Genomic DNA, 26,451 nt, shown 5'->3' with positions numbered 1-26,451 from the left:
TTCCATCTAACTCTGTGATCTTGAGCATATTATTTAGACTCCTGGGGAAGTAATAATACAGTAAAATATCTTGCTAAAAGAGGTATTTGGAGCTATTTTCACAAGACTTATTTTTAGTCAATGCTTCTCAAACGGAGGCCAAGCTTTAGGGTCTTTTGTAAGTGGTCTTCCTTCTGCCTCCAACACTCTTCCCCAAGGTGCCTACCCCGCGGCCTTGCCTCCTTCAGGTTTTTGATCAGAAGTGTCTTCCTAGGAGAGGCCTGCCAGACCACGCCCGCAAAAATAACCCCTCTTCCACCCCGGGATGTATTCTATGTCTTTACCCACTTTTTCCCCTTTCTGCTCCCTTCCATTGAAATTTGACAGAGAACCCCAACATAGGAAATATATCACAGAAGTGCTCTGTTTGACTACAGAATGGGGTCTGGAGGTAGGTCAAACATACACCTGCCACCTTCCCCCGCATGTCCAAGGCATCCCACCCAAGTTACCCCGTTCTAATGCCTTCATCTGTCTCCCAGAAGAGAAGTGGTGGGGGAATCCCTGAATGCCGTCTAGGCTGAGTAAACCTGGGGACTCTGCGGTCTCAGATGGGGGGCAGCCACAGTAATGGACTCTTGGAATGTTAAATGCACACAGCAAGGAACTTCCATCACATTCTCACACAGAATGAATGAACAGGAACTACATTTTTGTTCCAAGTGTCTCTCCTGGGCCTTGTCCGCATCTGTGTATTGTAAAACTAATAGCACTTCATTGCATCAATTTAATTATATGTCTGTTTTGCCCACTAGACTGTGACCCTCTTAAAGACAAGAAATCTGTCCTATTCATCTCCTGTATCCTTACTGTGCAGGGCCTGGCACATAGTATGTGGTCAATAAATGTTTTCTGAATGAATGAATGAATGAATGAATAGATGGGCAGGCAAATAGGCAGACTTGGGAACCTTCACCGGTCTGTGGGGCCAGCTGCTGAGCTTCTTGAGTAATAGGGGTGTTACCTCCAGCCTCCCTATAACCCTTTTACCTGTCCAAAGTTCCAGCCAACCATGCTGATTCGATTTGTGCTTCCCACAAAGATGGCACCGGCATCTTCCAGAACATACTCATTTCTCTCAGCGTTGTTATTCATAAAGACATCATCAGCTATTTGACACAGAAATCATATATCAGGGCTTAGACTCCTGCGGAGGGCTATAGAGACCAGTCCTCCTCCCATTCCTGAGTACTGGCCCGAGAGCTGGAGCAAGTCATGTCGGCAGCCTTCCCCCAGCCTCCGCTGAGGAAGGAAGCCTGGAGCCACAATGTTTCCAACTCACACTGTGGGAGCTATGAGTTTGAAAGAGAAGCTGGGATGATCTGAGAGTCTGAAAATGAGACCCAGAATGACACTTGCTCTTTTAGGGAAAAATCTATCTCTACAGTACAGAGTGGTACTGCGGTCATTGTCCCTTATCATTACATCACACAGTGCCATTTGTAAAAGATCATGAGATTCCTGCAATAACCCCACTTTATGGTGAGGGATTTGAGGTTCAAAGAGGTAGAGCGACTGCCCAGACTCCCATAGCTGGTTAAGTCATAGAGCTGGGACTCAAACTTATGGCTTCTGGCCCTGGCCAGTTTGGCTCAGCGGTTAGAGCGTCGGCCTGCGGTCCGGAGAGACCCGGGTTCGGTTCCCGCTAAGGGCATGTACTTCGGTTGCAGTTTGTCCCTGGCCCTGGTTGGTCGTGCGGGTGGCAGCCACTCGATGTGTTCCTTTCACGTCGATGTTTCTCTCTCTCTCTCCCTTCCTCTCTCTCCCTCCCACTCTATCTGTACAAAAAATGGAAAAATATCCTCGGGTGAGGATAAAAAATAAATAAATAAATAAAAATACAACTTATGGCTTCTGACTTCTAGATTCTTTGATTTTCCCATATCCCACAAACTTTTCCTAATCAAACCTGAGCCCATGAAAACCACCCCCCTCATCTCCTTTCCATGGGCATTGCTTAGCTGGTGGCTGGAGTGTGGTGGTTAGGCGCCTACCTTGCAACCAGGGGTTAAAAAGCAGTATAAACATCCCGAGTTTCTGAGTAGAGTCACTGCCCTGGGAGGAGATCTGCAGGTCCAGCGTGTACCATCCTATGGGCGCATTGGCAGGACTGGAGATGGAGATGGTCAGAGTATTGTCCCTCTGGGACAGGAGCTGTGCATACCAGCTGCCACCACTTGCCCCATTGGAGAGTGGAAACACAGTCTTCGTTCTGGCTGATTCTGAGGGGTAGGGCCCTGAGAAAGAAGAAAGGGTCAATGGAAACCAAGGAGTGCTGGCCAGATGGTGGGGACAGATCAGATTCCAAAACAACCGCAGAGGCCCATCCAAGGAAGCACCACATTATGGAGCAGGAAGCAACTGGAGAGACAGACCACGTAGGCCACATTCTTCTTGATTTGAAGAGTAGGACTCTTGGGCTCAGAGACAGGCAGATACTTGCCCAGTCAATGGCTGAGCTGGGCTAGAGCCCAGAGCCAGTGATGCCAGCGTCACCATCACCACCCCTTGGATGCACAGCCCCAGGGGCTACTCAGGCATGTGGTGGGAGGGGAGAGCAATGAGCAGGTACCTGTGGAGGTTATGAACCCCAGATTTTCTCCAGATCTAAGAGATCGGTTGAAGGTCACTGAAAAAGTGAACTGTTGACCTCTTCTCAAGATGAGCTCCTGGCTAGAGTACACGTCTGTGTGATGCTCCTGCCGGTTGGCAGTTGTCTGCCAGTTGACATTTTGGGGTTTCAAATCTGTGAGAAGGAAAAGAGAGGACCTTAAGTCCTGAAGGAGAGGAATAATGGCATGGGGAAAGGTATGAGTTCTCAAAGGGACAGCTTCTAGGCAGGACTAGTTGGGGCGGAGCCAAACTTCTAGGAAAAATCACATTAAAATCCAAAGACCTGGCCTGAGCACAGTGAGAACTTCACAACCTGTTCCCCTTCCAGGCAGCTGGTTCTCTGCATACACGGTGCACACCACCGCAAACATCTCCACCTCTGCCTGGCCAGCCGCCACAGCCCTCAAGGAACAAGCGGTGCTCCGCGCAGCTTCGCCCAGCCAGCCGGGAGAACTGTGGAACCAGAACACCCACGTTCTGTCCTTCCTGAACACCATTCCTTGGTGGATGGGGGCTCAAGTAGACTGGGGAGGAGGCTGCTTTTCTCAAATCCACCACCCTGGTTTGGCTTGCTTGCTTTTCCCTTTGCATCTCCCAGACACCAAGGGCCCTTTTACCACTCCAGCATCCAGCAAATACTTATTTGCACTTTGTACGTGCAACACCTTGGTGCCGGCCTGGGCCTCCAGTGCTGGGGAGGACAGCATGACTCCGAGCAGCATTTGTAGGCCTAGAGGTTGGACGTTCAAATACTGGCAGGAGCAGCCTAAAGGAGCAGGTCAAAGCCTGTGAGATCTCCCGATAACATCCTGAACGCAAACACCTAGAAACGCTCTGTCCCTCCCCACCTCTTCTCACACGACTGTGGATGTGATGAAGCTCAGCTGAGATGCGTTTATAAGAGGTACCATGAGGTATGAGGAGCTGAGCCTATATAAACCTTTAAAGAGTTTCATTCCCCTGAGCAATGTTTGAGTTGTTTCATCATCCATGTCTCTGCAAAGCAAACTGATTCCTGTCTTTATGAGAGACCACAACTGTGAGAGGGTAGAGGCCCGTCCCAGCGCCAGGCACTTCTCCTTACATGTGTCTCTCTCTGCATCAGGATGCGCCTCCTTGATTTTTGTATTCTGGTGTCTAGCACATTGTTGATGGCATTAGGACAACTAGATAACAAGTGACTGACGGACTTAAGTGAACAAAGAAACAAAAACGAATGTCATGCAATGACTATCACGATACAGCTCAAGCTTCAGTTCACAAGAAAAGGTGACTATGTGGCATTCATTCAATAAATGCATAGCGAGTACCTATTATTTGCAGGACCCTCGGTTAGGCACAACGTGGGCAGTGTAAACAGTATGAAAAGAAGTCTTAACCCTCAAAGAGCTTCAGCAGTGGACAAGACAAGCATATAGCGAGTGATGGAACAGGGTGAATTCGATCTCCCCAATAAACGGTTCTAGGAGATGTAGGCAGGAAAGAATCGCTTTCAGTTGCAGGAATCAGAAAAAGCTTCATGAAAATGCTGGGCCTTGAAGGCAGAGGAGACTGTGTCAGGTGCAAGGGCAGCCTGCATTCCAGACAACGGGAAGGCAGGCCAAGCTCAGGAGAGCAGGTATGTTATTCGGCTAGAGCGAAGGCTGTGTCCGGAGGAGAAAGGCGAGGCAAAAAAGTGTGGCTCCAGGACAGGCCTGGGCCTGCCCCCGCCCCGCAAACAGCTTTGGAGAGGGGCAAGGGATCATCATAGAAACTCTTTCAAGTGAAATCCGGCCTTTCTGGGTGGTGAGCCAAACAAAGCTCCCAGAGAGGGGGGCTCAGGAAGTGATCTTGCCACCAGCTCAGGGAGCTAAAGACTCATTCATTCACACATGCTCTCATTCATTCATTCATTTATTCAACAAGTAATTATTGACAGGACACATTAATAAGTTTTTGCACTAAAACATTCAATGCAATTGACAAGCATCTGTCGAATGCAGGGACGGGCAAAGGGAGGAACGAAGGGACAGTGGGAGGGAGGCGAGAAGACGAACATTCCTGCACGTAAATATTGAGTGGAGACAGCCCAGCTCTTAGACACCCTCTGGCAACCCCAAGCTCTGTGTGGCTTGTAGCTACTAGCTCTTTCAAGGGCAGTGGCCACACCTGTCAAACCCCTGCCTCCTCCCCAACCTTGCTCACTACCTGCTGTGAACCCTACCAGTTGAGATTTGGTAGAGATTTATTCCTTGCTCTGTTTTAGAAAACAGAAGGGCCCTAAGGAACATGGGGGTTCAGATAACATGAACCCCCAGAGATTCTTCACCCCCCTCCCAAACACAAAACGATGCACGTCTTCTCCCCAGGCGAAGCTCACCATCCCAGACCTGAGCTCTCTGAGAGCAGAAAAACTGTCCCCAGGCAGCCTCTCCAAACACAGGGGTAAAGGAACAGGGATGCAAAGATTGCACCTCTGTAGCTGGCACCTGCCTCCCCTTCAACAGGTCCAATCCTTTGCCCTGCAAGGGCTGGGCACTGTATGCTGTGGTGTGCCAATGGCAGAGGCTTTGCCCTTTCACCCCAGAGACCAGTGGCTTGTCCACGGGGAAAATGACGAAGGAAAGACTGAGCTCCAGGGTGCCTTGGCTGCAGAGACACTGAAAGGAGACAAAGGGCACTTGGCAAGTCCCCACTAGGTCATCCCTGCTTCTCCTGACACCAGTGAGCCCCTCCCCTCCACAAGTAGCCTTCTCCCCATCAGAGGGCTTGTGGGGTCTGCAAAGCTGCTCTGGGCTGGAGGGTGAGAAAAAGCAGGGCTCACATTAGACTCACGTCAATCTATTGCATGTCACTGTTCTCGCTCCCGTCACCGTCTTCGCCCAGCCCCCCAAGCCAAGGTTTTCAAGGTTCATCCACGTGATAGCATTTATCAGTAGACCCTTGAACAATATGGGGGTTAAGGGGCACCGGCCCCCTGCACACTTGAAAATCTATGCATAACTTTTGAATCCCCCCCAAATTTGACTAATAGTCTACTGCTGGCTATTTATGTTTATTAAAACATAAACAGTGAATATATATTGTGTATGTCACATGTATTATATACTGTACTCTTATAATAAAGTAAGCTAGAGAAAAGAAAATAGTATTAAGAAAAACCATATGTGCCCTGGCCGGTTTGGCTCAGCGGTTACAGCGTCGGCCTGCGGTCCTGAGAGACCCGGGTTCGGTTCCCGCTAAGGGCACGTACCTCAGTTGCAGTTTGTCCCCGGCCCTGGTTGGGTCGTGTGGGTGGCAACCACTCGAAGTGTTCCTTTCACGTCGATGTTTCTCTCTCTCTCTCTCTCTCTCTCTCTCTCCCTCCCACTCTACCTGAACAAAAAATAGAAAAAATGTCCTCGGGTGAGGATAAAAAAAAAAAAGAAAAACCATATGTAAGAGAACATACATTTATCGTATTTATTGACAACAACCTACATACAAGTGGACCCGGCAGTTCAAACCTGTGTTGTTCAAGGGTCGACTGTATATCTATTTACCATGTTTTGTTTACTTATCCATCAGTTGAGTGCCATTTGGGTTGTTTCTACCTATTGACTCCTATGAACTGTTTCTATGCAAGTGTTTGTTCGAATAGCTGTTCTTGATTCTTTTTTTCAAACAGGAAACCTTTTTTCAAAACATTTGGCAAATATCCTTAGGCTGCTTCCACCCCACTGCCTGGACTGTGGGCGAGATTTGGACTGGAGTTCTGGTGGTCATCTTGGACCACATGTACCCTGGAGGCACGGAGCCTGGGCCCCTGGGGTTGTGCGGCTGCCTTATCTGCCCGGACCTACAGTGTCAAGAAAAAGTAAACTTCCATCTTGTTTATTTCTCTAAGCCATTGTTATTTGGAGATTCACTGTCATTCACAACCGAACCTCATCCCATATACCTGATGATGCAACCACCCAGCTTATTCTGCGGTCCCCCCTTGGTAGGAGTAACATGAGATGCACAGAACAGACTCCAGATTGTGAAAGGGGGTTACTAGTCAGCTGTCTCGATCCTTGTCAGCTCGGTCTGGAACAGATCACCTGCAGCAGGCAGGTCGGCAGGACTTGGCTGTGGGTGAGTGACGGGGCTTTCCCCTCTGTTCCTGGGAGGACCAGAGCATAGAGTTGCTGGCAGGTGGCCCAACGTGACCACTGGGCCTCCAGTGCCGTGTCTCCCCCACTTGGCAGACCTTATTCCCTAGGCAAAGACTTTGCCTTCAAGCATTTTTAGAGACCACCTTAAGAAACGCACTTTACTGGTGAGGATGTGGAGCAACTAACGCTTCTTCCATTGCTGGTGGAAATGTCAAATGTACAACCATGTTGGAAAATAGTTCAGCGGTTTCTTAAAAAGTTAAACCTACACCCACCATGTAACACAGCCAGTCCACTCCTAGGTACCCAACAGCAATGAGAGCACTTGTCGTACAAAGATTCGTACACAAGCGTTCCTTGCTGCTTTATTTATAAACTAGAAATAACCCAAATGTCCCAAATCAACAAGTAAATGGATAAGTATAATCTGGCTTATCCATACAATAAATTACTACTCAGCAATAAAAGAATAAATAAACTATTTATAAAAAAAAAAAAAAAAAAAAAGAAATGCATTTTACACAGTGTCTGCATACACAGGTCTATACCTGACCCAAAGTTTCAACAACAACACTAACTCTTACTGGCATTGTTCTCTTCTACTTCATTTTAATTACTGGTCACAGTCCACTAAACTGATTTATAACCTGCTAATGGGTGACAAATGGCAGCTTGAAAAACAGTGATGTCATCCCATAGTCTCACATTACAGGTAAGAAAACTGAGGCCCAGAAAGGGGAAACCATCTGCCCAGGTTACAGGGTCATTTAGAAGCAGAGCTTGGACCAGAATCTAGGTCTTAGATCCTGGTCCCTGAGGGGCTGAGTCCCTCCCCATGTCCCCGGGGCACAGGCAGCGTCTCCCACTCCTGCCCCCACCACCGGGCACAGAACATCTCCCCAGAACCAAGTGCTTTCCTCTCAGCCTCCACCTCTTTCTCTCTCTCGCCCGCGCCACCTTCCTTCTCTCCCCCACTGAGACATCTGCAGTACTCGTGCAGCACGAGGGGCGGGATTGTTTGGTACCCTTGGTAGAGAAACTGGGGGGTTCGGATGGTGGCTGAATGAGGGGCTGGTGAGGAGCCCTGGAATGAAGTGAAGGAGCCCTGGACTGGTGGTTCGGAAGGCTGAGGCCGTGGACAAGGTCTCGGTGTTTCTGGATCGTCCTTTCCCCAACTATAGAAGGAGACAGTGAAACCTCCTCCCTTGTGGGGTTATTATTGGGATCCAACACGTCCTCATCACTAGCACCTGGGCCTCCAGACGTTGGGGGTGCAAATCCCCTGGGATCCCACACAGAGTGGCAAAAACCACACAGGAGGGTTTGCGTTTTTATGGGCTGCTGCTGGGGACACCAGCTGTGCCAGGCGCTGCGCTGAGCATTTTACTTGCATTATGTCCTTTAATAGGTTATTATTCCCATTTCACAGGTGAGGGATTTGAAAGTCCAGTCAGGTGACATCGTTTGCCAAACACCACACACGGAGGCAGAGCCTGGACCCAAGCGCAGGCTGGAAGCCAGTTTTGTCTGAGCACGTGGGGCTCCAAGCTGCCACCCTGCAGCCAACCACGGTGGCTGGGTGGCGATGACTTGGGATGGTTCCAGGAAGCTGCCAGAGAGAAAGGGCCACCCATAGCCCACCGCCTGTGTCAGCAGGACACGGTGAGGGTGAGAGGGAACAAGAAGGGCTCCTGGACGGTCCCTTCCGCTGAGAGCTTGGCTGAGAGGCGTGGTCCCACGTTCACTGCGCAAGAGTCACCGGGAGAGGCCCTGAGCCCCCCGTGGACCAATTACATGAGAATTTCTGGGGTAGGGACAGCACTGATATATTTGTTTTTAACTCTCCTGGTGATTCTAATAAAAACCCAGGACGCAGAATGAACCTTAGATCGATATATCATGTTACACCTATCAAAGCTCTTTCACATTCAGCCCTGGCCCGTTTGCTTCAGTAGTTGGAATGTTGGCCCGTGGACCAGAGAGTCCTGGGTTCGGTTCCCGCTACGGGCACGTACCTCGGTTGCAGTCTGTCCCCGGCCCTGGCTGGGGTCTCATGGGTGGCAACCACTCATGTCTCGGTCACGTTGATGTTTCTCTCTCTCTCTCTTCCTCCCTCTCTCCCTCCCGCTCTATCTGAAGATAAATGCAAAAATGTCCTCAGGTGAGGATAAAAAAAAACTCTTTCACATTCATTATCGCACCTGAGCCACCCAGCAGCTCTGGGAGGAGGCGGGGGATCAATGCCTCCTTTTTACAAAGAGAATAAGGCCCAGAGAGGAGAATGATGGGAGCCTATCTCTCGGCCCCTACCAAAGACCCCGGGGCCTCCTTTCCTCCTCCCAAGTGACAGGGAAAACAGTTTCCTGACTTCAGCTCACACCCTAGGCTGGCATGCAGGCCCTGGGGAGGAGAGTGACTGCCCCACCCATGGAGGACGGCCCAGCAGGTGGGGGCAGAGTGGAGAGTTATCTGAGGTGAACAGACAGCTCACTGGGGACCTGGAAATGCAGGGGGCAGGGGGCAAGGAAGGCTCTTAGTGGGAGAGGTTCCCCTGAGAATAGCCCTCAATTAGAAAACGGACTTCATCTCGTAGGGTTTTTCTTTCGGCTCATGAAACGTTCCCCCAAATTAATAAATTGTGTGGACTGAGCACCTACGAGTCGGATTCCACAATAACCCCGTTTTAGAGATGAGGAAACTGAGACGCTTAGGCTAAGTAACCTGCTTAAGATCACTCAGCTCGTCAGGGACGGAGCTGAGATTCGATCCAGAGCTTGTCCCTGGATGTGCCCTGGGATCCCGTGGGCTCGTCCACCTCCGTGTGTGACCCCAGGTGACTAAGTGGAACATGGGCAGCCCAGCCCTCCTGCCAGGTGGTGCCGCTGCCTGCCGGCGGGTCTGTGTCTGAGGATGGGGAGCAGCTGCTGCCCCCATGGAAGAAGCAGGTGGGACTGGGGTGGGGGAAGGGAGGAGAGGCAGCTTGTCCTGTCACAAGGGCTGAGCGCCCAGGGGGCTCTCTGCCTTCAGAGACCATAGATACTTTATGCCAGGAGGCCCCGCTCCTCACTTTCCCGACCAGGAGGCAGGAACCCTGGAGACAGGCCGCTGGGCTCCCAGCGCCCAGGAAAGACGTTCTGTGCGCAGGTCCCCCGAGACTGAGGACTGAGGCCAGAGAAGGTCAGTGTCCGCAGCAAAGCCAGCGCTCTGCCCAGGAAGACAGCGGGCAGAAAGTGGACTGTCCCAGCGGCCAGAGCATTAGTCCCCAGAACGGAGGTTCCAGACTTTCGCAGGCAGAGGCCTGCGGTTCATGTTTGAGCCCCAACGGCCCTGCCTCCGACTCAGGGCCTCCAGATGGATTTGGGGTTGAGGAATGGGGCGTCCTCCCCACAGTGGGCCCAAAGTCTGTGTTCACAGCCTGCATGTCTGTCCACCCTGGGGCTCGGGACTCATGGCAGAGGGTGCCACACTACAGCTGACCCTTGAACAGCGCAGGGTTGGCGGGCAGGGGCACTCAGGTTGGGTGGGTTAGGGGTGCCGACTGCCCTCACAGTTGAAAATCCATGTATACCTTTGCACATACGATTCCCACCTGAGGAGCTGACCCTTGAACAACTCAGGTCTGAACTGTGAAGGTCAATTAAAAAAAAACACACAAATCTGCATATAAATGGACCCAGTTCAAATGCATGTTGCTCAGTGTTCTGGGGGGGGGGGGAGGTCCATCCCGCCAGCCCCCCCTTAGCCCGGGCTGCCCTCCCCACCCAGAGGCAGTAACTGAACCTCCGCTGATTCCAACAAGAAGCTTAAATTGGGAGCTGGACTCAGTCCTCTCTAACCAACATGCGTTGACCTGACAGTCCCTTGGGTCACACCCGCTGACCCACCCCTTTAATTTCCTGTTCTCCCTGACCAGAAAACCCTTCACCCCACAAAACTACTCCCGACCAAGCATGATCGGTGTGAGCTCTGGGAGGGCAGCGACCACAGCTCATTGACCTCTGCGTTCCCCACGGCACCTACGGGGGCCCCTTCCCCTCGGTGGCCGGTACATCCATTCATCCATTCAAGAGACATCGTCTGGGCACCTTCTGGCTGAGTGACTAGGAGCTGAGCTAGGAGCTGCACGTGTGGCAAATTGAAGGGCATAAAGGTAGTCACTGGTCTGCTCCCCACCTTTGAAAAATGTTTCTACCAACCAGCCATGGTTTGTGTTCAGCTGTGGCCTCAGAATATCTCTGGTTGGTTTAGCTGTTGAGCTCTAAGAGGTGAACGTCTCCGTGACTCACAGGCACTGACACGCTGGGCCCTCGGGACAGGGGAAGCTATCCAAGGGCCCACGCACAGGCCCCCAGGGGGTGAGCGCTGCTGGGGCCCATCCCTCTCTGTCCCTGGTTTCCTCTCAAGGTGAGAGTTGTCAGGACCGGAGGAGACCTGAAAGTCCATCTATGTCAAGCCCTTCATCTTACAGTCGGGAACCCGAGGCTCGTAGGTGGCAGCGAACGCAGAAGCTGCTGGTAAGGGCGCCAACAGCAGCCAGGTTCAGCATGGCGTTGCCGTGTGTCCTAGATATCACGTCCTCACGCAGCTCTGGTAACAGGACACAGGGAAAGGGCACGCTGGGACCTCATCTGGGCTCCGCTACCAACTTTCTTTTTTTTTTTTTTTTTTTGTTTTTATCCTCACCCGAGGATATTTTTCCATTTTTTGTACAGATAGAATAGGAGGGAGAGAGAGGAAGGGAGAGAGAGTGAGAAACATCGACGTGAAGGGACACATCGAGTGGCTGCCACCCGCACGACCAACCAGGGCCGGGGACAAACTGCAACCAAGGTACATGCCCTTAGCGGGAACCGAACGCGGGTCTCTCCGGACCACAGGCCGACACTCTAACCGCTGAGCCAAACTGGCCAGGGCTGCTACCAACTTTCTAAGTGACTCTAGACCTTCTTGGAACTCCTCCCCCCACCTGGAAGGAGGGAGGTGGCCTAGGTGACAGCTGACATCCCGTCCGTGGAAGTCTAAGGACTCAAAGCTCCTCTTCTTAGCAGCCTAGCATGTTGCTGCGTGTTCCCAGGAGGAGATGGGGGGTGGCAGTGGGGTTCATTTGGCAGCCACCCTGGCCTGGTCTCTGTGACTCCTGAAGTAACCAGCATTCGCTGTTTGCAACATGCTTAGAGATTTCTTTGGCAAACCTTCCTGTGGTCTTAGCTGCCACTCACGATACTTCACAGGTTTGATTCATGCCTTGTTTGGGCTTGACGACACACTAGGCTGAGCACCCAGGACAGGCAGTAGTCAGCATGCTGCGCAGCAGGGGTGCTGTCTAACAAGAGCCCGAGCCCTCGGCAGTGACACAGAGCTAAAGAACCTGCGCTTCCTGTCGTTCTCATCCCCCCGCCTCCCCTGGCGCTGCTCTGGGGAGTCTGGAACACCTGCCTCGGCTGCTGGGAGGTTTCAGCTCCTCCAGCCGCTTTCAAACAGGCTGCTGCCGCTTCCGAAGGTGTAGTTTACTTAGACGCGTTCCAGTGCTGCTGACAATGGTTTCTTTTAAATAAACATACAGGCTGTCACACTCTCACTTACTGATGGCTCCGAGATGCGCTTTTCTTTGCCTATGTTACTGACAGCAGGTGAAACTGCACGGAGGAACACGGGCAGCAGGTACCAGCTGGCTTGCCACTGCGCAGCTTATCCACCTGTCGAAGGGGATGTGAGCTCCCGCCGCATTGAATACCCTGCCCAATACTCAGGACGACATCCCAAATGTGCTCTATCCCTGGGACCACGCTAGAGGGACTAGGCAGCCACTGAGAAAGAACAGAGCCCTGACACACTAAGATCCAGCCTGCGGAGCCCCCGGGGCCGCTGCCCTGAGCTGGACACTGGCCTCTCCAGCTGGCCCAGGAGAAACGGGGGCTTCCAGCTAGAACTGGGTAGAGAAGTCATGCACTCACCAGCCATGTTTCACTTTCCTCTTCCTCTTCTTGGGGCTCAACTGGGAATGGCAGGAAGAAGTGGGGAGACAGGCTGCCGAGGATTGCCTTACCATTTATAGAAGCCTCTCCTACACACCCCAATTAAAATTGTAATGAGGTGGGCGAGGCACCAGGTCATTCCTGTAGTGCCTGTAAGCGTTTCCCTTACGACATCCTATCACCCAATGGAAGGGCACCCTGCTTGTGCAAGCACAGCTTGGGGAGCAGAGGGGAGATAAAAAAAAGAAAGAGTTCACTTTTATGATTTTTTTCCCCACAGGCGAACAACTCTCTGGTTTGTAGGGCTTAGGAAAAGTTGCTGTGGTTTCCTTTCAGTATCTTGTTCAGAGCCAGAGCTGAGAACTCTCTAAGAAATGTCTCCGCAAAACCCAGAAGCAGAAGATCGCTTCGTCTCTTCTCACTATACACACACATCGGTCGTTTCCATCTGTATGAGGATGTGAGACGCTGGGCACGGCTCATCTGTTCGGTGTAGCCAGAGGAGCATTTGGGTTGGAGTTAGAAACACTCAGTTCCAAAGCTGGCTGGGTCGTCACTGGACCCCAAAGCCTTGGAAACCTCCTGTGGCTGGGGGTAATCACACCCACCCTTCTCAACTCACTAAGTAGAGGGGGTAATCAAATGAGGTGATACAAGTCAAAAGTGCATAGATGTCACCCTGGCCACATGGCTCAGTTGGTTGGAGAATTGTCTTGTACACCAAAAGGTGGCGGGTTCGATCCCCAGTCAGGGCACATACCTCAGTTGTGAGTTTGATCCCCGGTCAGGGTGCATATGGGAGGTAACAAATCGATGTTTCTCTTTCACATTGATGTTTCTCTCTTTTCTCTAAAAATCAATATAAAAACATATCCTTGGGTGAAGATTTTTTTAAAAAAAGTGCATAGATGTGACCCAATGGGTTAAATCCAGGTACCATCTGGATTAGAATGTCAGTTTGATTCCAGATTGGGGAGAAACTGTTCTTTTTTTTTTTTACTTTATTTTTATTGTTGACACTATTACAGATGTTCCCATATTCCCCTCCTTTGCCCATCCAGCTCCCACCCCCCTTCCCTCTGGCTATCACCAAACAATTGTCTTTGTCTGTGGGTTATGCATATATGACATTTGGCTAATCCCTTCACCTTCTTACATCTAGTCCCCTTCCTCCCCATTCCTCTCTGACAGCTGTCAGTCTGTTCCATGTTTCCATGCCTCTGTTTCTATTTTGCTCAGCAGTTTATTTTCTTCATTAGATTTCACATATAAGTGAGATCACATGGTATTTTATCTTTCTCTGACTGGCTTATTTCACTTTGCTAATAGTCTCCACGTCCATCAATGCTGTCATAAGAGGCAAGATTTTCTTTTTCACAGCCATGTAGTATTCCATTGTGTAAATGTGCCACAGGTTTTTTATCCACTCATCTGCTGATAGGCATCTGGGCTGTTTCCAGATCTTTTAAATGAGGCAGCAGGGACAGCCACTGATCTGTAGTGGTGACATGGTTTTACCCAGTTCTGCCACATGCTCTCTGCAAGGCTGGAGGGTATGTCACTGATGCTCTCTGGGCCCAGGCTCCACACTGGTGAAAAAAAGGAGGGAGAGGAGGGATTCTGTTTTCCTTCGTTTTTTGTTTGCTTGCGTGTTGTTTTAAGGGGATATAGATTTCAAATATCCTATTGTGAATATTTATAAGTACTGACATTTTCTATGATAGACAAGGGAGATTTAAAAACTGGTAAATCTGGGGTGGTTCAATGGTTGAGCAGCAACCTATGCACCAAGAGGTCGCTGGTTCAATTCCCTGTCAGGGCACTTGCCCAGCTTGGTGGCTCATTCCCCAGTAGGGGGTGTGCAGGAGGCAGCCACATGTTAATGCATCTCTCTCTCATTGACGATTCTATTTCTCTCCCTTCCTCTCTCTCTAAAAAATCAATAAAAACATTAAACAAATCAAAATTGATAATACTTTGAGGATTCCCAACCAGTAGATTCCCTTCCCTGTGTGAGTGACTTCAGAGCCTGTTCACTTAACCTGGAGGTCGGCTGCCTAAGAGGTGGGACCCCCGTTGCTCCCAGGCTTCTGGTGACTGTAAGAGAGAGGTGCTCTGCGGAAATTTCTCAAGGCTTCCCCCAGAGTTGGAGTGGGAATGAAGACCCAGTTCCATCATGACAAGATAAGGTCTTTAGTAAAATGTGGGGGCATTGGATCTTGAGAAAGGGGAGACTGAATAGACAGGTGGGTTGGAAAAAGAAGAATCTACGTCCTCTCTCCCCACATAGCATCTTGCACATTGTCGGACTTCTGTTACCACCTGATTTTGTTTATGATCTGTTTCCATCTGCCCCCATCCCTAAACTGACCTCTTTGAAGGCACAGGCTGAATCGTATTCACATCTCAGAACTTAGCATGGACTGGCCACCCCACAGGAACACACATATAATTGAACATGTGAGTCAATCACTCACCGTAAGATGGAAATAACTGCCATCAATTTAGTGCTCACTGTGGGCAGACACTGGCTGAACACTTCACATATATTACCCTTTTCCATCTTCATATCAAGCCTAGGACATAAGGACTATTATTGCTATTTGTCAGGGGGAAGACACGGGTGAACATGAATCTCTGCAACCAGTAGATTCCCTTCCCTGTGTGAGGGATTCCCGAGCCTGTTTACTTAACTGGAGGTCAGCTGCCTAAGAGGTGGGACCCCCGTCGCTCCCAGGCTTCTGGTGACTGTAAGAGAGAGGTGCTCTGCACCCGTGCCACCAGAATGACCACTGTTGGCTCTGGCAGATGACCCAGAAGAGAGAGGGTAGAGAGGTATGTGGCAAGGAGTGCTGGACCCTGATTCAAAGGTTGGAGTGTGGGTCTGGGCTCCTCCATGGCATAAGCTGGGATGTGGACATGGCCGTCCTGTGGCCAGTCAGTCCTGCCAGAAACCCCAAGAACTGTGGGAATCAAATGGGATGAATGGGTATAAAAGTGCCCCGCACACTCTCAAGTACGTTATAGAGAAACAGAGGGGTTTGCTTACTATTATTACTGTTGTTATTGTTGGCCTGGGGGCTGGGAAGAATGGGACCCGAGGCATGCCTTTCAATGACTTGGCAAGGCCACCGGCAGAGGTGACAGGGAGGCAGTGCTGTCCTTCGAGAGGACCCCTGAGATCACACAGATGTAGGTATCCAATTATGGTTCTGCCAATCACCTCACCGCTCAGGGTCTCTGCTTCCTCATCTGTGAAACTGAAGTCGAATTACTGTGAAACTAAAGGAGATGCTGACTGCAAAATGCTTAGCACAGCACCTGGCACTGCCCAGGGTAACGTTAGTGTTGAAGGTGTTAGCCTTCTTCTTATCCCTCAGGAAGTCCAACTCCTGAGTGCTGCAGATTTTGCAATGGAACCACACGTGTAGGCAGCGGTGCCTGACCACTGACTGCGGGGTAGAGAGATGCCCACACTGGAATCAGAGGACCCCAGCTAAAAGCTGGGCTCTGTGGCTTGCCCACTGTGACCTTGGCAGAATCCTTTTATGTCTTGAAGCCTCAGTTTCCTTATCAGCCTACCCACACGCATGCCAGGACTGGAGTGAGGCTCAAAGCCCTGAAATCTGGATGTGATACTCCTCTGTAGACAGGGTGGTGTTGCACCAATGGTTGGGGCCCCGGTTTCCTGCCTCTCCCCCTGCTGCTCTGTAGCCTGCTAACTTCAGCAGGGCCCTGCCCGACCGCCCCGAGTCTTTATGTTAGCTGCCTGAGGATTGCGCCAGGGCCGCAGCCCCAAGCTGCAGGCGGGCCGTAATTTGCACACTATGTCACAATTGCAGCTAAATGATTTTCAATTCATAGGTGGAGTCACCCAGCTACATGCAGGATGAAATTCCTGCTTGGCCACACTCTCTGCACCTCAAACCCCAGTTAGGATGGAGCATGCAAATATGGGCTTTTTGAAAAAGAACACGCTAATTGATCTTTGCCTTTTTATCTCCTTCTAATTAAGGGATTTAGGGTTACTGAAGATTTTGCAACATTTGGAGAAGCACAGAATCTCATGAGAAGTTATCGACCTCACCTTTCTCAGAGCTCAAGAGTCTCCTTTTCTGACACATTTCTCTTGGAAACTCCAGTGACAGGGAATTACACCTGTCGAACAGCCAGTTGTGGTTGTAACATTCATTTCCGGGGTGATTCTCGTTAAGGTGCGTCTTCCCCATTTCCTAGGAGCTCTGTGAGGGCAGGAACTTGGTCCCAACCCCAGTGCATCTCAGTGCCCAGGGCATGTCGTGGGCTCTCAGTAAACTGGGGTTAAAGTGCATTGAAAGGCCCTGGCCGGTCTGCTCAGTGGTTAGAGCGTTGGCCTGTGGACCAAAGAGTTTCAGGTTTTATTCCAGTCAAGGGCACATACCTCGGTTGCAGTTCGATCCCTGGCCCTGGTCGGGGTCATGTGGGAGGCAACCAATTAATGTTGTCTCTTACATCGATGTTTCTCTCTTTCTCCTTCCCTTCCTCTCTCCCACTCTATCTGAAAATCAATGGAAAAGTATCCTCTAGTGAGGATTTAAAAAAAAAAAAAAGTGCATTGAAAGGACCAGAAAGTTCTTCATCTGAGCTGAGAATCTGTCTCGGAGAGCTTCTAACCACGGGCCCGCTCTGCCTCCTGCCAATCTCTCAGAGTCCACATGAAACTAGACTGTTTCTTCCTGCACCTGAAAATGCTCATGTTCTTCCCTAAGCCTGGCAAACACCCCCACCCTCCCGAGAGGTCTTCTCTTTCCCAGGTTAAACATTCGTTTCTTCAACCATTCTGGGTGAGTCACGGTTTGGAGGCCTCTCACATCATGAGATCATGTTACTCCACTCAATGGCTCCCCATGGCCTGCTATAGCTTCAGCTCCTTAGTGTTGCATTCAAGGTTCTCCAGTGTGTATTCAGCCTTAATTCCTTTATATTCTACCACTCTGCCGTGAACTCTGCAGCAAAACACGTCTAATCATTTTCACTGGAACCCGACTAGACTGTGCCTGCCTCTACACCTATTTATAAAATGTCTCTGCTTGGAACATTTCCCTGTTTCATCTGTATCCAGATCTCGTCATTTCTAAGGTTGAACACAATTCTCTCCCCTCTACCTGATCATTTCAGTGTATTGTAGAAAGAAGGTTTGCAATGAACCCAGCAAATACAGTTTAAATCTCAAAGACACATTCTAACTTACCAGGAGCACCTATTTTTATAGTCAAACAGGCTCTGGGCAAATAGTTTAACCTCTCTGTGCCTACGTTTTCTCCTCTGAAAAATGGGTATAATGACGCCTGCCCTACTCACCCTCCAGAGCAGCGGTTCTCAACTTCCCTAATGCGGCGACCCTTTGATACACTTCCTCATGTTGCGGTGACGTCCAACCATAAAATTATTTTCGTTGCTACTTCATAACTGTAATTTTGCTACTGTTATGTCTTAGGCGACCCCCGTGAAAGGGTCGTTCAACCCCCAAAGGGCTCGCGACCCACAGGTTGAGAACTGCTGCTCTAGAGCATTCTGGGGAATCATTAGATGACATACATAAAAGCCCATTGAAAATAACAAGCCTGGCTGGTGTAGTTCAGTGGCCTGAGCATTGTCCCATGGACTGAGAGGTCTTGATTCAATTCCCGGTCAGGACACATGTCCGGGTTGTGGCTCGATCCCCGTAGGGGGCATGCAGGAGGCAGCCAATTGATTTCTCACATTGATGTTTTTTTTCTCTCGCTAAAAAAAATAATAAATAAATAAAAAACTTATTAATAAAAAAAAGCAAAAGAAAATGACAAGATTCACTGACTTCCCTACCTCTGGACCTCTTGTTTCACTGATCAAATAATACCCAATCTAAGTCAGTTAGATGATGACCAGAATTAGTGGGGGATCACAGTGTAAAGTATCAAAACGTTGAATCACTGAATTGTAAATCTGAAACTAATATAACCAACACAAGATTAAAAGATCTTATTTTTATTTAAATATACCTGGTATATTTAAATAAAAATAAAAATTTTAAAATCTATTAGGGTGCCCTGGCCAGTTTGACTCAGTGGTTAGAGCATTGGCGTGCAGACCAAAGAGTCACGGGTTTGATTTCAATCAAAGGCACATACCCTGGTTACAGTTCAGTCCCTGGCCCTGATTGGGGTCATGCAGGAGGCAACCAGTCGATGTGTCTCTCTCACATCAATGTTTCTCTCTTTCTTCCCCCTCCCTCTGTCTAAAAATAAATGGAAAAACATCCTTGGGTGAATATTTAAAAAAAAAAAATCTACTAGGGTAGAGGGGGGTGAATATATGGTGATGGACATGGTCTGACTTTGGATGGTGGGCACACAGTGCAATATACAGATCATGTATCATAGAAATGTGTACTTGAAAGCTATATGATCCTATGAACCAATACATTTAATATAAAAAATAATAATAAAATAAAAAATCGCCCTGGCCAGTTTTTCTCAGCGGTTAGAGCATCAGCCTGCAGTCCAGAGAGACCCGGGTTTGGTTCCCACTAAGGGCATGTACCTCGGTTTCAGTTTGTCCCCGGCCCTGGTTGGGTTGTGTGGGTGGCAGCCACTCGATGTGTCCCTTTCACATCAATGTTTCTCTCTCTCTCTCTCTCTCATCCTCTCTCTCCCTCCCACTCTATCTAAACAAAAAATGGAAAAATGCCCTCAGGTAAGGATTAAAAAAAAATTTTTTTTAATCTGTTCATGAGAAGGTTCTTCGGGAGGAGAGCGCATGAGTCGGCAAGGCTGGCCACCATTTCCCGATGCCAGGCTCTGTGCTAAGGGTTTCACACCAGTTACTTTCCAAACCTCATGCCAACCCTATAGGGACGACGTTGCTACTTCCTATTATGGACAAGAAACCAGAGGTTTAGAGAAGCTACGCACTATGGCAAGTAACCAAGAAACAAATAGCAACGTCAGGGTCTGAACCCAGGTCATCCTGACAGCAAAACCCCATTCATGCCTCCCTGTCTCTGATGAGCCACCAGCCCAGTGAAACCGGGTCTTTCATTCAGGAGACTGTTATGACTTACTGATACTAGTGATGATGGTGTTAGTAACTCCACTGAACAGGGAGCCAGGGCCCTGCTGAGACTCATGGCAAAGCCTCGACGTGAAGGTGCCAGACCTTGGAGGAAGGGCAGATGTATGAAAGTCCCTCTCATCTCGTCCAACGCTGCTCGTATGACGTGGGGCACCCAGCCCTGGAGGAGACAGGCAGGGAGCAATGCAGCTTTCTTTTAAAAGAGAGAAACTGATGAAAACGAAAAAAGAGGTGCATACCACTCCTCGAAATAATTCAGAAGGAGTGATGATTACAGATTTTGGAGATAAAGAAGAATGATTTTTGGAGAAGGCATTTCAGGCATTCCCTGAAGAACCGATCACAGAGAGAAGCATTCCGGGCAGGAGGAGACAGCGTGGAGGAGGGTGTGCTGCTGACCCTGGAAAAGACTGCATGAGTTTATCCAGAGCACACCGCATCCGGGGACGTGGGAAAGGGCCAGGCAGGCCCCGACTCCACCCCGAAACAGAACGAGGGTGCTTAATCCTGGGGCAGGGGGAAGTAAATCAGTGGGCAGCCCTGGCTCACACGGTGGCGGAGGGTTGATTTAAGCTGTCACTTGGCCATTCATGAGCATGCAGCGGAAAAACCAAACAGAGAGAAGGGAAGAAACCACAGCCCACCACCTGTGAGCTCTGAGGCCACGCCTGGAGGCTGAGTGGTAGTTTCCACAAGCAGGCTGGCACCCACAGCACCCTAGGAAACAGGGAAGACAGAGGGCAGGTCACCAGGGTTGTGTAAGTAAGTTCTCAGAAGGGAAACAGATCAGAGAGATCATCCAGCCCAACCCTTTTATTTTATGAATAAGAAGCCAAGGCCTTCAGAGAAATGATTTACCTAAGATCACAGGACAACTGACCTGCATCTCGGAGCAGGAAGAGAATGTAGGGGTCATTTTGTCCAGTTTCTTCCTTTTACCCATGAGAACACTGAGGGCCAAATCACCTGGAAATGCAGGCGTCCCAGCTCCCTGAACTCGGCCCTTCTGCTGTCTTATTTCAGTCCCTTCCATTCTGTTGAGAAATCCATTTTAGGAAAAGGCCTAAGGAGCTGGGCATGCAAGATTGGGGAACTATTTTTCAACATTATCAATAGTAGCAAATATTATTAACATCATTAAACATTTGTACAGTTGTCACAAAATTTGCCTTTGTAGTCACAGTCTCACTGATCCTTACCCAGCTGCCACGTCACAGGGAGAAAATAGATGCCCAGACAGGCTGTCTCAGCAGAAGCTGAACTCCAACCTAAAACTTGGGATTCCAATTTTTATGCTCCTTCTTTGCCACCTCATGTCAGGCACCAATAATAAATGGATTTAAGGAAAAAGTATGTTCAAAATCACATGAGTGCTGGATGCGTTATAGTGACTTGTAGGCTGGGTGCTTTACTGTATTTTTGCCATCCGCTTAAACATAAATTTGATTTACGAAGACACCTGGTCTGGGTAGGGGTGAAGGGCTGTCCAGGGGGTGTGGTGAGTGGGGAAAGCTCTATAGTAGAATGTAAACAGTGATGTATCAAAAGATAATCCGGATCCTTTATGCAATTCTATATTTTCTCAATTTTTTACAATGATAACATACTTTTAATAGTCAGACAACATATTTCTATTTTTTAAATATGTTTTTATTGATTTTTTTGGGAGGGGAGGGAGGAAGGGAGAGAGAGAGAGAAACATTGATGAGAAAGAAACATCGATTGGCTGCCTCCTGCAGGACCCCTGCTGGGGATCGAGCCCGAAAACCGGGCATGTGCCATGACCGAGAATTGAACCGGGACCTCTTGGTGCACTGGATGGTGCTCAATCCACTGAGCCACATTGGTTGGGCAACGCATTTTCATTTTTCTAAAAAATTGACCATGTTGTGACAGAAAGATGTTAATGATATATAATAATATACAAGTAGATTTGTACATTGTGCATAGGACAATCCAATGTTGACGTTTCTTTATGGCAAATGTAGGAATTTTAAAAGCTTAGAATATGGAAAAACAAAATCCAAATAGTGTTCCCTGGTTTTGTTTTGCTGAATTGTTTTGTGTCTATAATGAATATGCATAAATTATATAACAAGAAAGAAAAAAAGGGCATTCTCCGCAGAGAAAAGGTAGGAGAGCAACACGTGAAAGAGGCCGGAGCTGCCGGCCACCCCCTGACCGTCCAGCTGAGTCGTCACACTTGTCTGTGCCTTTCAGACGGGGCAGCTGTGAATGAGGGCACAGCGTGCACTTTCCTTCCTGACTTGTTCCTGTTGCATACCGAATACACTCAGTAAAATGGATTCAGCATTAGCCAACTTATTAGTGAACTATCTTACAGTTTGAGGATTGGCTCTTGGCTGCATTGGATCGGCAATTTTGGCCTTCCCCACGTTTATCTGATACTACAATTCTTTAATTCTCAAGAACAAGTAGGAATTTCCCATGTAACAGAGTGAGATCTCAGTTTTATGCATCCATTATAAAAAAGTTATAAACTGCAGAGGGCTAAGGCTCGTCCTGCATTCACATGGGCCTTCCCAGCAAGGAAGTTAGTAAATTCAAAGAGGAAGAGTGATTGCTAAAGATGCTAGGACCTTCTCTGCCGGAATAGAGTCAGGACACCCGGAAGGAGGAAGATCTGGGAATGGCCCTGCTCACGTCTCTGGACCGTCAAGTCTGGAAAGTCCAGATCAGGCCTGCTCTTAGACATGCGGCAATATTCATAGCACTTGTGTACAGGGAACCTAGAAGGACGTGAAAATTTAGGTCAATTACCACACAGGACCAAATAAAGAATTTCTTAGCCATGCTCGGCTTCCCGTAGGCCCCGAGCACGTGTCCTCTCTTCACCTTCTGCTCCGCAGCAAAGCAGTGAGGGAGACTTCAGGCTTGGAGTCTCCGTCCTCGATGACTGCACTTGAGTGAAGTTGGAACTAAATTAGGTACCTGGAGACTTAGGTTCCACATGGACACCCTGGGAAGTGAGGAGTCTGGTCTAAGTCGGTAGGTCTGCATCACGAACACCTCTCCTCGGACACAGCGACTGTCGACTAGGGTGGCCACCTCCACCCAGCCTCCGACTTGCCCCGAGAATCTCTGAGCCAAGTGATTTCCATCTGTTTCACGGCACCCCACTCTGAGATTTTAGGATTCTAGATTTAAATCACCATCAAAAGAGCCTTGAAAAAAATAGACACGTATATACTTGTATGTTCTTACACAATATCTGGAAAGAGGTAAAAGAAGTTGCTAACAGTGCTTTACTCTGGGGAGGGAAACTATGAGGCTGGTGGTTGAGGAAACAAAGACGCTGCGTTTTTATGCTCATTGAATGTTTTTCCTGAATACGCATGGTTAGAAATTTCAATTGATGGCAAGAAACCGAGACCCGAGAAATAGTGGCGTAAGCAAACAGAAATTTGATTTTTCTTACTAAATGAAAAGTCTGGGCCCTGGCTGGTTGGGTTCAGCAGTTAGAGCGTTGGCCCGCAGACCAATAAGCCGCGGGGTCAAGGGCTCAAACCTTGGTTGCGATTTGTCTCCAGCTCCTGTTGAGGTCGTGCAGGAGGCAGCCACACAATGTGTCCCTTTCATGTCGATGTTTCTCTCTCTCTCATACTCTCTCCCTCTCTGTCCCTTGTTATAGGCAGCTTTAGCTCCCCCCCCCCCGAAATTAACCGGAGTTTGACCTCCACTGGGAATTCAAAAAGTAACATCCTTCAGATAAAAGGAGGACAATGATGGCCTTAGGGCCAGAATGTCCTGCATGTTCTGTAAACAAATTGATAAGGAGAAACTGAAGCTTCTTTTTACCCCATAAAACTGTTAAGAATATATGTACTGCACCTGGCTAACTGCTGATATCCGTATCCGTCTCTGTCACAAACTTACTAATTAGTACTTGTTTAACCCTGATTATAAAAGGGCTGAAAGTCTGCTACGGGGTGCTGCAGTTCTCCTCTGAGAAGGTTGGCTGCAGTCCCTGCGCAGGTAATAAAGCTCCTAATATTCAAAATGACTTTGTGTCTGAGTGAGGTTGATTCTCCTGGGTTACAACATTTGGAGGCCCCACCGAGATCCCCGCGAGGTCCACCTCCCTTTGGGGTAGACCTCCTCGGACTAGGGGAAGGAAGCCTCCATATCCCTTCGCCTCAAATTGGCTTTCGATTTGACTACGAGCTTTTCGGATCCGTCCCAGGACATCTGGAGGTAAGGGAAACACCATCCCTTTCGGTCTGTTTTCTGTTGTTCCCTCGAGGAACTGTATCGGGGGTTCAGCAGGCGGGTCGCCGCAGAACTGCCTCACCCCGGTCGGGACCGGACGCCGGTCCGGCTTATGGTTGGTGTATGAATGAAAGTGGGCGTCCACCGTCTGTTATTGTCTGTGTTGTTATTGTCGTGTGCCGGCTACTTTTCTTTCCTACAGAATGGGGCAAGCCGACCCGAAGGCCCGAACCCGCTCCAATGCATGCTGAGTAACTTCTCTGACTTCTTTAAGCGTCCCTGTGACCACGGGAAGCCAGCAGACCCAGGCTTCCTCAGGACCCTGTGTGCCACACCCCGACTAACAAATATATATGTATAGATGTGTGGATAGATATAGCCCATGACAAACCGGGCTATCTAAGAAAGTGCCTAGCACCCTCAGAAATGGAGGGGAAAGAAATGAAAGCCAAAATTGGGGGCCACACTGTTATGCTAGCTGCCCCAGACCTAAAGGGACATTGCCTCCCGAACAATCTTCAAAGAGCTCGGAAAAACCCTGGACAAGTCCCCCGCCAGAGCCACGCCCTAAGGACAGGCTCCATCCGGTGTTGCGGTGTTGCCGGAGGACCCGATAGAGGGGCTACTAAACCCTCCCCCTTATCCACGGGGACCTCCTGAGGCCCATCGATTGGCTCCTCCCCCGAATTTAGATGGTCCCCCGCATACCCGTGGAGGACCCCTTACAGTAAAAGGGAAGAAATCCCAGACTCCTCCGTTCCAGTGTTGCCTCTCCGTGAGGTGCCCACAGCCAGGGGCACGTCCAGGACAGCGTTATATCCACGTCCCTTTTTCAACTAGTGATTTATACAACTGGAAACGCCAAAACCCCTCCTTTTCGGAGAAGCCCCAAGAATTAATCTCCTTGATGGAGACTATTTTCCGTACCCACCAACCAACATGAGACGATTGTCAACAGATTTTGCAGACGTTATTTACATCAGAAGAGAGAGGGAGAATATATAGGGAAGCGGCAAAAGGCCTTTTAGGGGAAGGGGACACCCAAGTGTACCACCAAGAAATAGAGGAACAACTCCCCACACTTCCCCCTAATTGGGATCCCAACTCCAACGCAGGGCAGGGAGCCTTACGCCATTAGCGCCAGTCTCTGCTTAGGTGTCCAAGGGCAGCAGCTAAGAAGCCCATAAACTTTAATAAGATACGTGAGGTTTTACAGGGCAAGGATGAATCTCCTGCAGTCTTCCTAGAAAGACTCTTAGGGGCCTACCGGACCTATTCTCCCTTAGACCCAGAAGCAAATGAGAATAAACGTATTGTTAACGTAGCTTTTGTCTCCCAGTCGGCCCTAGACATCAGAAAGAAATGACAAAAGATAGAAGGATTTGAAGAAAAGAATCTTAGTAAGTTGTTAGAAATTGCTCTAAAAGTCTTCCAGAACAGGGATGATCCCGTAACGGGCCAGACGAAGCAGCTAGCTAAAATTCTACTAGCCACCCAGGGCGGAAAAGTAACTCCACAAGGTCGCTATAAGAACGGACCCCAAGAAAACAAAAAACAAAGGAAGGCCTCCCCTTAACGAGGACCAATGTGCTTATTGTGAAGGAAGGGACACTGGAAGAATGAATGCCCCAAGGGGATCATGGAGAAGGACAGAGAACAGGCTCATGACTCCCCTGGCATCCTCTTTGAAGACCAAGAATGAAGAGGCCGAGGCTCCTACAAACTTGGCCCTCGGGAGCCTACGGTAACTTTGACAGTTGGGGGCCAACCGTTCGATTTTCTAGTCGACACAGGGGCCACTTACTCAGTACTCAAAAAGCCCCATGGACCCCTTACCTCTGAACAAACCTCCATTATAGGAGCTTTGGGAAGCCCAAATCCTATCCCTGGACATGGGCATGAGTCACTGACCTAGTAAGGGGACTATAACACAGTCCTTCCTAGTCATGCCAGACTGCCCCTACCCTCTCCTTGGAAGGGACCTGCTGCAGAAGCTACAGGCCACTATATCTTTTGCAAATGGAGAATCCACCCTAACTATAGGGGAGACACTACAGACAATTGTGGTGTCGGTTCCCATATCAGAGGAATACATACTATATAAAGGGGACCCCGAGAGACCAAATAACCAGAACCTATTAAGGAAATTGCAGGATGAAATTCCAGGTGTACGGGCAGAGACTAACCACCCAGGCTTAGCTGCACACCAACCGCCAATAACTGTTCAACTCTTGAGTTCCACTACCCCCATACGGGTCCGGCAATATCCGATTCCCCAAAAAGCTAAGGTTGGGATTGCTAAGCACATCAGAAGACTATTGCAGGCAGGTATTCTCCAGTCCTGCCAGTCAGCCCGGAACACGCCCTTATTGCCTGTGAAGAAACCA

At 49.3% G+C, this 26,451-nt stretch overlaps 1 protein-coding gene across 1 annotated transcript in view; it reads right to left on the bottom strand.

The window, feature by feature from the left end:
• Positions 1–25,199, bottom strand: part of TGM3 (transglutaminase 3) — a 53,357-nt gene extending 28,158 nt beyond the window's left edge. Inside the window, exons 1-6 of the mRNA XM_036244758.1 lie at positions 25,195–25,199; positions 22,499–22,584; positions 3,309–3,418; positions 2,612–2,816; positions 2,034–2,276; positions 1,030–1,148 (exon numbers count right to left, since the gene is read on the bottom strand). Coding sequence (XP_036100651.1) covers positions 1,030–1,148; positions 2,034–2,276; positions 2,612–2,816; positions 3,309–3,418; positions 22,499–22,584; positions 25,195–25,199 — 768 coding nt within the window. The remainder of the gene's footprint in view (positions 1–1,029; positions 1,149–2,033; positions 2,277–2,611; positions 2,817–3,308; positions 3,419–22,498; positions 22,585–25,194) is intronic.
• Between the last annotated feature and the right edge of the window lie 1,252 nt (positions 25,200–26,451).

This window comes from Molossus molossus, unplaced genomic scaffold (assembly GCF_014108415.1).
Source record: "Molossus molossus isolate mMolMol1 unplaced genomic scaffold, mMolMol1.p scaffold_m16_p_6, whole genome shotgun sequence".
Classification (NCBI taxonomy): Eukaryota; Metazoa; Chordata; class Mammalia; order Chiroptera; family Molossidae; genus Molossus; species Molossus molossus.
Note: the sequence above shows the minus strand (reverse complement) of the source record. Positions and strands in the feature narration are given on the sequence as shown.